General features: G+C 45.9%; 1 protein-coding gene across 1 annotated transcript; it reads right to left on the reverse strand.

Annotated features, from left to right (window-relative positions):
• Positions 1–1,692: 1,692 nt before the first annotated feature.
• On the reverse strand, positions 1,693–15,131 carry ADPRM (ADP-ribose/CDP-alcohol diphosphatase, manganese dependent). The gene is made up of 4 exons (XM_073311877.2): positions 14,917–15,131; positions 12,744–13,398; positions 6,052–6,168; positions 1,693–4,464 (listed from the first exon to the last, which is right to left on the reverse strand). The coding sequence occupies exons 2-4, from the start codon at positions 13,372–13,374 to the stop codon at positions 4,169–4,171; spliced, it is 1,044 nt and encodes a 347-aa protein (XP_073167978.1). The 5' UTR covers positions 13,375–13,398; positions 14,917–15,131; the 3' UTR covers positions 1,693–4,168.
• Positions 15,132–15,266: the final 135 nt, after the last annotated feature.

A 15,266-nucleotide genomic window follows, 5' to 3' on the forward strand; every position in this document is an offset into this window, starting at 1 on the left:
TCACCTCTGAAGCATTTCTTAAAAATTGCCATTACATTAGCTTTCCTCCAGTCATCGGGTAGAGAGGCTAATTTAAGTGATAGGTTACATTACCACACTTACCGAAATGTAGGGCTTAAAGGGACCTTGAGAGGACATCTAGTTCAGCCCTCTGCACTGAGGCAGGACCAAGTCTACCTAGACCATTTTTGACAGATGTTTATTTAACCTGTTCTTAAAAGCCTCTAATGATGAGGATTTCACAACCTCCCTTGGAAATCTATTCTAGTGCTTAACTATCCTTACAGTTAGAAAGTTATCCCCCTAATATATTACCTAGCTCTCCCTTGCTGCACATTAATCCGATTCACGGAGATCTATTTATAACATACCTTTATAACAGCCCTTAACATATGCCAACATATGATATGCCAACAGAATCTGTCATAATTTTAAGTGTTATCTTTGCAGTTCATGTAAAATTAAACTTGCGCTAAACTAAAAAAAAAATGCTAAATAATTCCATTAATTAGGCTCTAAGTGGCACATAATACATACATGGCTATTTTTTTTCTTTAAAAGAAGGGGAGGGGACTAGGCTCTAACTTCTTACTGGCACTGTATGGTTTGCTAAAGAGGTCCTCTCAATATGTCATCACAGAATGATACATGCTGGGATTTCAGCAACGTGTCAAAACTTTAGTCTAATTTTTTTTTTTAAAAAAAAGCTAGGTTAAAACTATTACTTGCTACTCCTTTAGTCTGGGCAAGGTGGAGGTCACTAGAGGGGGAGACAAGACATAGCCCCCATTCCCAAAGGAGTATTCCATCCACAGTTGGCTCAGACAGAAGAGAACCAGATATACTATTGCTAGACTACTGGTTGCCAAAATTTTTGTTAAGTCAACCCACCAACTCCATTTTGTCTTTTTTTAAAATGACCCACCATTATATATATGTCCTCTCTCCCCCAGCCCTGCAACCCTAATCCAGGCACAATGCAGAGGGAAGGCCTGAGAGGAAGGGGTTGGAAAGTGACCCCGCTCCTCATTGACCTCACTGTGGCAGCTCCTATCCTGTGGGACTGGCTTCCCACTCCACGTGTTATGGGAGGCTCCCCTCTGCCAGTTGGGCCAAATTTGAGTGGCATTGTGACCTGGAGCATACGGTCGCAGCATCAATCAGGGATGGCCAGGCCAAATTTAAGTGGTGCTATGCCCCAGTCTCATCACCAGAGCAAGGAACTGGGCTTAGTCCTGTAGAACAGGAGCTGCTGCTGCAGGGTGGGCTTGCTCTCCATCCTCCCTCTGCTCCATACCTCCCACCCACAGTGGGCCAGGAATAGCATATGTTTGCCCAGGCCAGGGCCCAGTGATGGGTTAATCCAGCCCTGGATGGGGAAATACATCTAGAATCTTTGGGAATTTGGGAAATACTGCACTAGACAACTGGTCATCCCCTTCTTTAGTTTTGTCTTCTCCCACCTGTTCACCCAATAATCTTCACCACCTCTTCTCTCTACCTTCAGTTTCCCTCCACCACTGCAGACAATCTCATTCTACTATTCCTGTCCTACCACTTTCACAACACTGCAAATAGAAGCAAAGTAAAAAAAACTCATGAGAACTGCATGGCCTTTCATCAGTTTCTGAGCAGTGATAGCATGAGAGTGAAAGTGGTATATGAAGAAAGCACAGTCATGAGCATTCAAGATTCTCTTGTTCAACAATTTTTATAACTGGTATGGGTGGAAATGAGATGGCTGTGAAGGCATAGGATACATGTGATCTTGCATCAAATTTAGACAGGGTGGGTGGGCACAGTGCTCCAGAGAAGCCAATTGCTAGAAGCATTCTGCATCACGGATAAAATAAATCAAAGCAATAGCTTATTTTACTTATCAGTATGAAGCAGTACTCTTAACAGTGGCCTTCATAACAAAAGAAAAAGGGTGCTTTTGACCACTGCTTATTTTTAATCAGGTTTTAACTCAAACTAAACAAAACTTTAACTTAATATTTTGACCCATACCAGCTATCCAAGATAATTTGAGCTCTCCCTTAGTCGCAACTTACCACAGCCATTGGTTTAAAGTACAGTCCTACTTCATGACTAGAGCAGGTAAGACCTATCACAGGACTTCAAGCAAAAAGCCTTCTAGAAGGAAGTGCCATCATCATGCTAAACACCACCTGCCTAATGGGTGGTGGGATGAACAGCTTCCAAGTACAATTTTGATTTTTGTTCTGACAGTCCCCCCACTCCAATATATTTAGCTTATTGCACTTGCTTTTTGAAAAAATGCTCATGGACTATATATCTATATATGCATTTATTTTTTAGAATAATTAAGCATATGAATGATATGCAGACCCTCCTAACTACAGAATTATTCAATAAAACTGTGTTCATACCCTAAGTAAATATTGGTTCTCTCGTATTTTAATTAACACATTTCCAAGACAACCCACCAACACTGTTAGAATCTAACAATAGGCTGTCCAAACCCCGATTAGGACTTAGGACAACTGTAATTTAAGACAGCGGCTCTCACCCTTTCCAGACTACTGTACCCCTTTTATGAGTCTGATTTGTCTTCCATACCCCCAGGTTTCACCCCACTCAAAAACTACCTGCCCAGTAGCAGTTCTGCAATTTCATATTTGAGTTCCTTCAGAACTCTTGGATGAATATCATCTGACCCTGGTAACTTATTACTGTTTAATTTGTTCCAAAACCTTCCCTACTGAGACCTCAATGTGGGATTTGTCACATACAAAGAATGGCTCATGTGGGAATCTCCTTCACATCCTCTGCAGTGAAGGCTGATGCAACGAATTCATTAGATTTTCCTCAATGGCCTTCTCTTACTTGAGTGCTCCTTTAGCACCTTGATTGTCCAGTGGCCCCGCTGATTGTTTGGCAGGCTTTCTGCATCTGATGTACTGCCTTTGCTAGCAGGTCTTCAAATTCTTTTTTGGGCTGCCTAATTACACTTACACTAGACTTGCCAGAGTTTATGCGCCTTTCTATTTTCCTCAGTAGGATTTCACTTCCAATTTTTAAAGGATGTCTTATGGCCTGTAACTGCCTCTTTTACTTTGCTGTTGAGCCATGGTGGCATATCTTACTGTTTTATTTTTTTATTTGGGGGTATACATTTAGTTTGAACATCTATTACAGTATTTTAAATAGTTTCAATGTGGCTTGCAGGCATTTCACTGTTGTGACTATTCCTTTTAATTTCTGTTTATCTAGCTTTCTCATTTCTGTGTAGTTCCCCTTTTTGAAGATAGATGCTACTGTGGATATCTTTTGCATATTTCCCCCTACAAGGATGTCAAATTTAATTACATTATGGCCTATTACTATTACTTTGCGGTTCAGTTATATTCCCGTCTTGGAGCAGACCCTGTGCTCCACTGAGGACTTAATCAAGACTTGCCTCTCCCCTTGTGAGTTACAGGACTAACAGATCTAAGAAGTAGTCATTAATGGCATCTAGAAATTTTATTTCTGCATCCTTTCCTGAGGTGACAGGGATAACGTTCCTGAGCATTTCATCTATAAAATCGTAAATCCACTCCCTAGACAAAAAACCAAAAACATTCAAAGGAATCTGGTTTTTAGAGGTGCAGGGTATCTACAACTTCTGCTGATTTCAGGAAGCAAACTACTGGCAGGCTGAAGAATATCATCAATGTTAGTGTTTGAAAAGAAGCTGAATCACACCTGATGGGGATAAGATTTGCATTTCATAACACAGTGTGACGAATAAAGATGCACTAATAACTCCTTGCTAGTGTTATCACATACCCTTTAACGCTGTTGGTGTCTTTTGTGCCACAATAAATAACAAATTGTTCATTCTTAGCTCTTTCAAGCAGAAGTTGTCCAGGTCAAGTTGCATTTATTTCAGCCTGAGTTGAGTTGTTGGCTGTCCCTTCCCTGCCCTACAGCAGGAAGCTAGGCCTTGTTTCTTGCGGAAGTAAAGCTTCTAAGAGAACAGCTCTGAGAGGCGAAGGTGGCAGCACTGAGGCTCTATTGATCAGGCTTGAGGCTGTAAGCATCATTGTGCAGATTTTCTATAAACAGAAACACCATGGCTACAATGGTCAGCTGTTATTTACTAAACTAACTAATTTCCAGAGCACTGTCTGGATCACGCACAATTGTATTTACAATGATCCTAATGCTTTGTATAATACATTACTTTGTCTGGAATTCTACCTCTTCCCTTTAATACCAGTTTATCATCATAGACATATATCGTTCCAAAGGCCTGGCTCTGTGGTGGAGTTTCAACAATCCCTTCCAAAGTAAGATGGTGGACTCCGTGAGAATCTAAATAATAACCACCATCATGGAGGTGCCCTGCGAGAAAGCACACCACACACTGATGAGAATGGATGACGGAAAGGGCATCTTTATAATTCCAAGCAAGGCAAGCACTCCCTGTAGAACCTGGATGAATGGGAATGTGACCTGCAGTTGGAAAAAAAGCAGAATAATGGTAAGAGACATCACCAGTGACAACCCCGGATAAAAGTGTTTTATATCATCTCCCCATCTGGAAATCGCTTATGGATGCTGGAATCTTAGGGGTTTGGGGGGCAGTGAAACCCCTAGAACTTTTCTTTAAGTTTGGGGTTTTGCGCACAGGATGTCCAGTCATATGGAATAATGAGAACGCTCTCCATCTCTCAGGTTTCAGAGTGGTAGCCGTGTTAGTCCGTATCAGCAAAAAGAACGAGGAGTACTTGTGGCACCTTAGAGACTAACAAATTTATTTGAGCATAAGCTTTCATGGGCTAAAACCCACTTCATCAGATGCATGCAGTGGAAAATACAGTAGGAAGTGGGTTTTAGCCCACGAAAGCTTATGCGCAAATAAATTTGTTAGTCTCTAAGGTGCCACAAGTACTCCTATCTCTCAGGTATTTCTAAGGTATCTAGGTACCGAATCCCAGCTGAGTTATGCTCACAAGACCATTGCCTTGGGTCATCAAATCTAAAACTGCGCACTGAGGCTACGTCTACACTACAAATTACTTCAGTATAACTTGCATCGCTTAGGGTTGTGAATAATCCACACCTCTGAGCGACGTAAGTTATACTGACCTAAGCAGCAGTGTAGACAGCGCTATGCCGGTGGGAGAACTTCTCACGCCAACACAGCGACCACCTCTCACGGAAGCAGGAGTTATTTCGCCGTAGAGCCTCTTCATGGCTGTAAATGATGCAGTGTAGACAAAGCCTGAACATCATAATGGCGGCCTCTAGAGGCGCCTATAGCACTCCCTGCTGGAAAAACATTCTGATTTACACTTCTATTCACAAAGCTCATATAGGGTAAAATGTTCTCAACACTCTTTACCAGATGTAAAATGGTTACTAGCTTCAGGGTGGGGCACGTCCTTGCTCCAGTTATGAAGCGTCCTCAGTGAGTTTACCTGGTTTTGCTGGTCAGCCAGCTCAGTTGCCATGTCCTTGCTCTGGCTGTGCAGCTGGCTTGGCACACAGCCCAGTTGCATAGTTATGTGGAGGTGTCAACTAAAGCCCAGGGAGAGGAGAGGAAGAGAGCTCCCACTGTGGCTACTGCTGTTCCATGATCCACAGCAAATCAGTGTTTTTGGTGCACAGTGCCTTTCACATGCCCAGAGCCCCAATCCCTAAATGGCCCCCCTCAAAGATTGAACTCACAACCCTGGGTTTAGCAGGCCAATGCTCAAACCTCTGAGCTATCCCTCCCCCCCATAGCTCCCCTAAAACAGCAACTTCCAATACCCTGCAGCAGCCTACTGCCCCCCACACCTAGGACCCCTCAAATCTGAAGCCCCCTTTCTTGCCTCTGTCCAGCACAGTCTCCTCCTCCTGTTCTGGAAAAAATGTATGTGTGAGGGGGAAACTGAATTACTCTAGAATATAAAGTATTGGTAGGAAATCCTATGAGCGGAAAAAATTGGAGTACCCCCTATAGTAAGTGCAGCATCCCATCAGTTTATCACTGGGTTTATTCCTTCACAGATGTCTCAATTCACATGCATTCACACATACAAAAAGCAGACTTACCCACAACCACAACTTTCTCTTGATTAGTGTCAGAGAATGTAAGAACCTCATTGAACCAATCCAGCTGTGCTTGGCTAAATCCTCCATTGAACTCTACAAATTGGGGTTCAGCAAGTCCTGTAATGAAGAAAGGTCAAGCACACACACACCAAATAGCTACTTCCCTACCTGCTTTGGTTTTTTATGGACATCTGTGCTTAGGATAAACAGCTTCCTTTCCCCTGACAGGCTCTTATGTATCTTGTGCCTCCAAAAATTCAGGCTTCATGAGTAAATGAGGGAAAATGATTTACTAGTAATTTTGCTTTGACAATGCCACACACGCAGGATTCCCACTCTTGCATTACAGCAGTCTAGCAGAACACAGGCCAGAACTTCATGAGTGGCTTTCTGAGCTGGCACTTGGACATGAGTCCTTTGCTTGTGTTGAATTACAGCTGCCACAGCTTCGTCCAGTAGGGTTGCCAACTTTCTACTCACACATTTTTTTTGCCTCTGTCTTCACGAACAAGGTCAGCTCCCAGACTACTGCACTGGGCAGCACAGCATGGGGAGGAGGTGGCCAGCCCTCTGTGAAGGAAGAAGTGGTTAGGGACTATTTAGAAAAACTGGACGTGCACAAGTCCATGGGGCCGGATGCGTTGCATCCAAGAGTGCTAAAGGAATTGGCAGATGTGATTGCAGAGCCATTGGCCATTATCTTTGAAAACTCATGGCGATCGGGGGAAGTCCCGGAAGACTGGAAAAAGGCTAATGTAGTGCCAATCTTTAAAAAAGGGAAGAAGGATCCTGGGAACTACAGGCCGGTCAGCCTCACCTCAGTCCCCGGAAAAATCATGGAGCACGTCCTCAAGGAATCAATTCTGAAGAACTTAGAGGAGAGGAAAGTCATCAGGAACAGTCAGCATAGATTCACCAAGGGAAAGTCATGCCTGACTAATCTAATTGCCTTCTATGATGAGATAACTGGTTCTGTGGATGAAGGGAAAGCAGTGGACGTGTTATTCCTCGACTTTAGCAAAGCTTTTGACACGGTCTCCTACAGTATTCTTGTCAGCAAGTTAAAGAAGTATGGGCTGGATGGATGCACTATAAGGTGGGTAGAAAGTTGGCTAGATTGTTTGGCTCAATGGGTAGTGATCAATGGCTCCATGTCTAGTTGGTAGCCAGTATCTAGCTGAGTGCCCCAAGGGTCGGTCCTGGGGCCGGTTTTGTTCAATATCTTCATTAATGATCTGGAGGATGGTGCGGATTGCACCCTCAGCAAGTTTGCGGATGACACTAAACTGGGAGAAGTGATAGATACGCTGGAGGGTAGGGATAGGATACAGAGGGACTTAGACAAATTGGAGGATTGGGCCAAAAGAAATCTGATGAGGTTCAACAAGGACAAGTGCAGAGTCCTGCACTTAGGACAGAAGAATCCAATGCACTGCTACAGACTAGGGACCGAACGGCTAGGCAGCAGTTCTGCAGAGAAGGACCTAGGGGTGACAGTGGACGAGAAGCTGGATATGAGTCAGCAGTGTGCCCTTGTTGCCAAGAAGACCAATGGCATTTTGGGGTGTATAAGAAGGGGCACTGCCAGCAGATCGAGGGACGTGATCGTTCCCCTCTATTCAACACTGGTGAGGCTTCATCTGGAGTATTGTGTCCAGTTTTGGGCCCCACACTACAAGAAGGATGTGGAGAAATTGGAGAGAGTCCAGCGAAGGGCAACAAAAACAATTAGGGGTCTGGAACACATGACTTATGAGGAGAGGCTGAGGGAACTGGGATTGTTTAGTCTACGGAAGAGAAGAATGAGGGGGGATTTGATAGCTGCTTTTAACTACCTGAAAGGTGGATCCAAAGAGGATGGAGCTAGACTATTCTCAGTGATAGCAGATGACAGAACAAGGAGTAATGGTCTCAAGTTGCAGTGGGGGAGATTTAGGTTGGATATTAGGAAAAACTTTTTCACTAGAAGGGTGGTGAAACACTGGAATACGTTACCTAGGGAGGTAGTGGAATCCCCTTCCTTAGAAATTTTTAAGGTCAGGCTTGACAAAGCCCTGGCTGGGATGATTTAGTTAGGATTGGTCCTGCTCTGGGCAGGGGGTTGGACTAGATGGCCTCCAGAGGTCCCTTCCAACTCTGTTATTCTATGAAAACTGAACACCTTTGCCCTGCCACCGTCCCTTCTCCAAGGCCCTGCCTCCACTCACTCCATCCCCCATCCCTGTCGCTCGCTCTCCCCCACACATATTCACTCGCTCATTTTCACCATGCTGGCTCCGGGGGCTTGGGTGTGGGAGGGGGTGAGAACTCTGGCTGGGGGTGCGGACTCCGGGGTGAGGCCAGAAATGAAGAATTCAGGATGTGGGAGGGGGCTTCAGGCTGAGGCAGTGGGTTGGGATGCAGGAGACGGTGAGGGCTCTAGCTGGGCGTGTGAGTTCTGGGGTGGGGCCAGGGATGAGGGGTTTGGGGTGCAAGAGGGGGCTCTAGGCTGGGGGGGTGGAGCCAAGAGGTTCGGAGTATGGGACGGGACTCCGGGCTGAGGCAGGGGGTCAGGATGTGGGAGGGGGTACAGGCTCTGGGCTGGGGATGTGAGTTCCAGGGTTGGGTCAGAAATAAGGGGCAGGAGATCAGGGCTGGGGCAGGCAGTTGGGGCTGGGAAGGGGGTGAGGGGTGCAGGCTCCAGGTGGCACTTACTCCAAGCAGCTCCCGGAAGCAGCGGCATGTCCCCTCTCTGGCTCCTATGCGGCAGCGCGGCCAGGCAGCTCTGCGCGCTGTCCCATCTGCAGGCGCCACCCCCACAGCTCCCCTTGTCCGCAGTTCCTGGTGAATGGGAGCTGTGGAGTGGTGCTTAGGGCAGGTGCAGCACATGGAGCCCCCTGGCTGCCCCTACACCTAGGAGGCAGAGCGGGGGACATGCTGCTGTTTTCAGGAGCCATGTGGAGCCACGACAGGCAGGGAGCCTGCCTTAGCCCTACTATGCTGCCGACCAGAATTTTGATGGCTCGCTCAGCGGCCCAGTCCCTTTTTGACCAGGCGTTCCAGTCGAAAACCATACGCCTGGCAACCATATTGTCTAGTACCCTCTACAGGAGAGAAGCAATGGCTCCTCTAAAATGCAAACTAAACAAAAGCATGAGTGTGAATTTTTCAAAAGATAATGGCCATCTCCTGAATGGAAATAACTTTAAGGTGTTACAGCAACACACCCTTTTAGGACAGACTTGCAAACCCAGGGGAGGTAAGGGTGAATCTGGTGTGATATATTCAAAAAAGCAGAATTACAGAAGTAATTTGCCCATCTTTAAAGATGCATTACACACAGGATTCCCACTCGTGAACAGTAAACAGCTCAATGATGTCTCATGCTAAACTGATAAATGTATTGCAAGTAGCAGTAAGAACAGTGGGAGGGTACAGCAAAGAATAAGGCCCAATCAAGAAACATCGCAAAGACAGAGCATACTCCGTAGCTGACCTATAGGCTCTGAAGTACTAAAAGTGATCCCATATTCTCTTTCAAAGCTAAAGTTAAGTTGTGACAAAGTGAGACTTTTCTGAAATATTTTTATAAATTCTGTGTGTGCCTAAGTTTCCCTACATTTTGCGTGGCTACCCAGTAGGGGAAAAAGGACTAAGTTTGCTCTTAGGGCAGGTTAAGAGACATAGATGTATGTCTGTGTTGCCTACCTGTCCGAGCCTGAATGGGCCCTTAAAAAGGACTTGCTGAAGCTGACCCCAGATCAATGGAAAATCCACGAAGACAATGAAAAACCCAATCTCCAGGACGCTGGCATCTAACAACCAATGACCCAGAGGGAGATGGATTTTCCCACCTCTCAGCTGGGAAGCTGAGCAAAGATCACAGCTTGAGAACAAAGGACTAAAGAGATGTGAGATGGGGAATAAAGGGTTAGTTTCTAGAAGAAGTCTGGACTCCCATGTGGGAACTGATTAAAGAGGTCAGAGTGAGGCTTTGTCTGCACTACACAGATAGATCAATGTAAGCTTCCTTGTGTCGGCCTAGCTATGGAAGTGTCTTTACGTAAATGTTATTCCCGCTCATAGAAATGCCTCTCTCTGTCGATTTAATAACACGAGCTCCCCGAGCAAGGTAGTCGTGGTCGACGTAATGAAGTCGACAAAATGTCAGTGTAGACACTGCATTGCTTACGTTGACTGTTTCTGGCTTTCAGGACTCATCTCACAATGCCCCCCACTGATAATACAATCGATACAAGTGCTCCTGGTGAGAACACACGCTTCTGACACAAGGAGCCAGGTGTGCACACACATAAATGATTTAATAACTGCAGTGCCTGTACACCAACGTAAGTTAGGTTGACATAATTTTGTAGTGTAGACATTGCCTGAGAGGGAGAGCCAGAGCCAGAGCATGGGGTTCACGACAGCTTGGCTGCGCACTGGGGTAACCAGAATGGGCTGTGCTTTACCTTTCATTTCTCTATGCTGACCTAAGGACTTTTAGATTCTGTAGCCAGGTGACTAATAAATTGTGTTGAAATGACTGCCGGTATTGCTGTAACTCACTGAGTGCCCTGTGTTCTAAAAGGGACAGTACAAGCCTCCCGCAGGAGTCTGGCTTGGTTGGATTTGCTGAAGGGACCCATGTACAGAGACAGCGCTAGCTGGTGCCGAAGGCCCTGCCTAGGAGGGCATAGGCCTGCCTCTGTGGACTGTCGGTCCTGGGCGCCCGGCATACTAAAGGGGTCACTCCAGGAGACTGGTTACAGGCTAGGGCACTAAAAGCTCAATAAACGTATGTCAGAACAAGTATGCAGCTGTCTGTAAACTGGAAACACACAAGGCTTTTACCAAGATTTTTGCTGCAGGATTGTCAGGCAGTATCAGTTGAAAGAGTACCTCTATGACCTTCAAACATTTCTGTGTCTAGAAAGAAATGAGACATAGTCTAAGGACTACAGTCAGTTCCAAATCAAAATCTAGGTCAGTGGTTCTCCAGGTGAAAAAAGAAACAAAACTGTCACTGAAAAAAAGAAGTTCTGCCTCTATCATTCATCACAGAAATTTTGGAATTTTTTTTCCCCATCTTGCTGATGTCTTTTCTTGTCCACATGCCTTACACTGTGCTCAACTGGCTATTGTAATTTGTGCTAAAGCATCCAATTGTACTTATTGAGTGTCATTGCACAAACCCGTGTGGGGTGTCCCTGAAAAGAAGTCTTGGGGGAAAAAAATTCAGGTGTTGAATCTCTCTTGTATGTGGCGTTGCAGCACTTATAATGGCACCACAGAGCATACTCAGAATGTTAAAACTTATCATCCTCTGTGACAAAGGTACAGCTGGCTCCTAAGCAGAAATGCTCGTGTGGAGAGGTCTCCCATGTTTAAGAAGGATGAATTCAAACTGGAACAGAGAAGGGCTACTAGGATGATCCGAGGAATGGAAAACTTGTCTTATGAAAGGAGACTCATGGAGCTTGGTTTGTTTAGCCTAACTAAAAGAAGGTTGAGGGGAGATATGATTGCTCTCTATAAATATATCAGAGGGATAAATTCCAGAGAGGGAGAGGAATTATTTAAGCTCAGTACCAATGTGGATACAAGAACAAATGGATATAAACTGGCCACCAGGAAATTTAGACTAGAAATTAGACGAAGGTTTCTAACCATCAGAGGAGTGAAGTTTTGGAATAGCCTTCCAAGGGAAGCAGTGGAGGCAAAAGATCTATCTGGCTTTAAGATTAAACTTGATAAGTTTATGGAGGAGATGGTATGATGGGATAACACGGTTTTGGTAATTAAATATTCATGGTAAATAGGCCCAATGGCCTGTGATGGGATATTAGATGGGGTGGGATCTGACTTACCCAGGAAAGAATTTTCTTTAGTATCTGGCTGATGAATCTTGCCCATATGCTCAGAGTTTAGCCGATCGCCATATTTGGCATCAGGAAGGAATTTTCCTCCAGGGCAGATTGGAAGAGGCCCTGGAGGTTTTTCGCCTTCCTCTGTAGCATGGGGCATGGGTCACTTGCTGGAGGATTCTCTGCTCCTTGAAGTCTTTAAACCACGATTTGAGGACTTCAATAGCACAGATATAGGTGTGAGGTTTTTTGCGGGAGTGGTGGGTGACATTCCGTAGCCTGCGTTGTGCAGGTCAGACTAGATGATCATAATGGTCCCTTCTGACCTAAATATCTATGAATCTATGAAATTCTAGTCCTTGGAGAGTTATTTGAATGAAACAGATTATTCAGATGGCATTGAACATACACTGCCCAGTTAAAGTTTGCTCTGGAAACTGTATGGGTGACCCAAAGACAATGCCTTTTAAACAAATGGGTGAGTACAACGGCATATGTCACGTTGGACTGTTGCCCCAAAGAAGTTTTCCTGACTGAAAAAAGATAATGATGTCTTGGTATAGAACTCGAAGAAGAGACTTGTGCCTAATGGCCAGTACCTCACACGACAAATCTAAGAGCTAAGAAAGTAAGTTGATGCCCAAGAGTGGGAATTTTGCGTGTATATTATGGGAAAAGAACATACCCTTACTCAGGGCTGGTTTGTAGGATCAAACGAAGCTCACACTGATTTATCACCTAGTAACATATCTTACATTAATTATCAGTCTTTCTACTATGAAGAGCAATATTATCTGAAGCAGAATTTTGGGAACACATGTTAACCTCTCTCAGGCAGTGCAATACCTGTGGGACTATTCAGATTCTCATTTGGGTTTTTCTCCTTCAGCAGCTTCAAAGAATCCTGATATTTTTGGGTCGATTTATCCCTCCCAAGGATACTTAAATCATAAGCATCAAGTAAAATGAACCGAAATTTTGGGACTGGGCTAAAATGATAAGCATAGTAATGTTCTTCAGCAGTGTCTCCAGGAGAGTCCTGGCTTCTGGCAGCAGAGCCAAGGAAGATCTGGTCTTCTAAAGACTTACTGTTAAGTTCAGATTTTGTTAAATAGTCTCTAGTAAAGTTGTACAATTCATGATTACCCCATGTGTGATGGATTGGGGCTCTAAGCTTTTTAAACTTGTTCATAACTCTTCTCAGAGCACTTTCTGATGTTTTATGCTGGGCATTAAAACCATCAATAATATCCCCAAGCTGCAGTACAAATTCAAGTTGACTGTCTTCCTTATTCCACTCATCAACTGCGCTCTGGAGAAGGTGAAGGCTGTGTCTGTAGTATCTCCTCCGGGACCTCCAGAAGTTATAACCATCCTCTAGATCAGCATACTGAATATCTGCTATGACTCCAAAGGAAAAGCACATCTCAGAGTTGCTGGTCAAGGCTCCAGGTCCCCAGGTAGGAGTTGCATCCATAACTGTCAACCAGGCTCCCAAAATCTAATGCAGGAAGAAAGACTCAGTTCAAAAAAAGCTGGGTGCTTTAAAAGAAATAAAATCAGCTGCAACCCCCAGAAGAAACAGAGACATCTCTCCAGATTCATTTTTTATGCAGCTAGAGACCTGCAGAACTCTTTGGAATGAGTTGTCACTTCAGAAAAAAGCAGAAGCACTAGGAGCCTGCCACTCTTGAAAAAGGCAGAGGGGGCAGGGGATTGCATGTTTGTACAGTAATAGTCATGTAATATTCCTTCAGTATGTGACATTTCCAGATTAAAAACTAGTTAAACTAGAGTTCAAGTTGGGAGTATGTATCAGTAATTTAAGGGTAAAAACATTGTACGGATGTTGTAATTATCCCCAAAATAAGCACTACCAACCCCAGAAATTCAGACTTAAGGTTGAGTTTAAAAAATAAACCCTACTTATTAAGAATGTGGTCCCAGATTAGCTTGAACTGATTTTAAAAGACAATTAGCTCTCATGGTTGAGGAGAAAAGCTTGAAGCTGGGAATCCCAATGGCTTAAAAACCAGAAGGCAAAAAGAATCCAACTTTTATATTTAAAACTCTCATGATTTTTAAGCCAGTTTCATGATCTTCTGAGGGCCGATTCATCATTTTTGAACACACAAGGTTCCCAGTACTGTGCTCAGAACTTCTACAAACCAGGGCTCCAGCGGTTGAAGCTGGGCACCCAGAAAGGTGCATCATGCAGCCAGAGGCCAGCCGTGGAGGGTTTAGTTTGATTGGTTAAGCGGGGTTCTGGCAGAGGCAGGGATGAAGCCCAGTTCTCCAGGACCCCAGGTCAGTTGTGGAAACACAGTTCCAGCCTCGTTTGCCACAGGTTGTGCCTCGGCTCGGTGCGAGGCATTGCATGGGGCAGGGGCAGCCTCTGGGAAAGAGCAAGGCCTGGTGGGGGGGGGGGGGGGCAGCGGCTGGTCATCTGTTCTGGGCCAAACGGGAGGGTTAAAATGACAATCATAGTAACGTTGTCATGGTAACACAAGTCACCATGCTATGATGTCACTTCCACAATCTCTGGCGTGACATCATTCCACTGTAATGTGGGACAGTGACATCACCCTTCAACTGATGTTGTTTCTAGTTCTAACCCGTTTCCCAAGGAGAAAAGTTTTGCCAGGTACAAGGTTTCCGACTGGAAAGTCCGGTCGAGAAGGGACCTGGTAGTGTCCAGGCAGATGTACTGACCGGACATCAAAAGTCCGGTTACGCAGGGAGGGGGGAGGCGCCGGGTCATTCACCCCAGCTCCTCTCCGCTGGGGCCACCTCCACCTGCAGGCGGGCAGGCTCCTTGTCGGGCTGCAGCAGCTCCCCCTCGAGCCCCAGGGCAGGGGAGGGACAATCCAGTGCGTGCTGGGGGCCCTGGGGCAAGAGACGGGGCAGGGGCGGGACCTCAGGGGTCCGGTTACCAGCAACTAGAGAGGTGGCAACCCTAGCCCGGACCCCCAGCCCACTTCCGGGCCCTCCGCACCGAGCAAGCCGGCGAACTACGAACCTGGCTCTGTCCGCGCTTGGCCCAGGTCTAGGGCTGCTAGCCCGCCATGACTGTCCTGGAGTCTCCAGGAACTAAAGACGAATCTGTAAGTGGAGCTGTCAGGCGAGGAGAGCTCCCGGAACTGGCAACGCTACGGCCAGTGCCCGCGGCCAGCCGGCGCCCGCGGGGACGGAAACTGAAGGACGCCGGCAGAAGCTGGGAGGGGGCGGGGCTAGTTGGAGGTTTCGCCGGAAGCTGGGAGGGGGCGGGGCCAGTTGGCGCTGACGCCGGAAGCTGGGAGGGGGTGGGGCTAGTTGGCGGTGACGCCGGAAGCTGGGAGGGGGCGGGGCTAGTTGGCACTGTCGCCGGAA

Source organism: Lepidochelys kempii, chromosome 14, assembly GCF_965140285.1.
Source record: "Lepidochelys kempii isolate rLepKem1 chromosome 14, rLepKem1.hap1, whole genome shotgun sequence".
Taxonomy (NCBI): Eukaryota; Metazoa; Chordata; order Testudines; family Cheloniidae; genus Lepidochelys; species Lepidochelys kempii.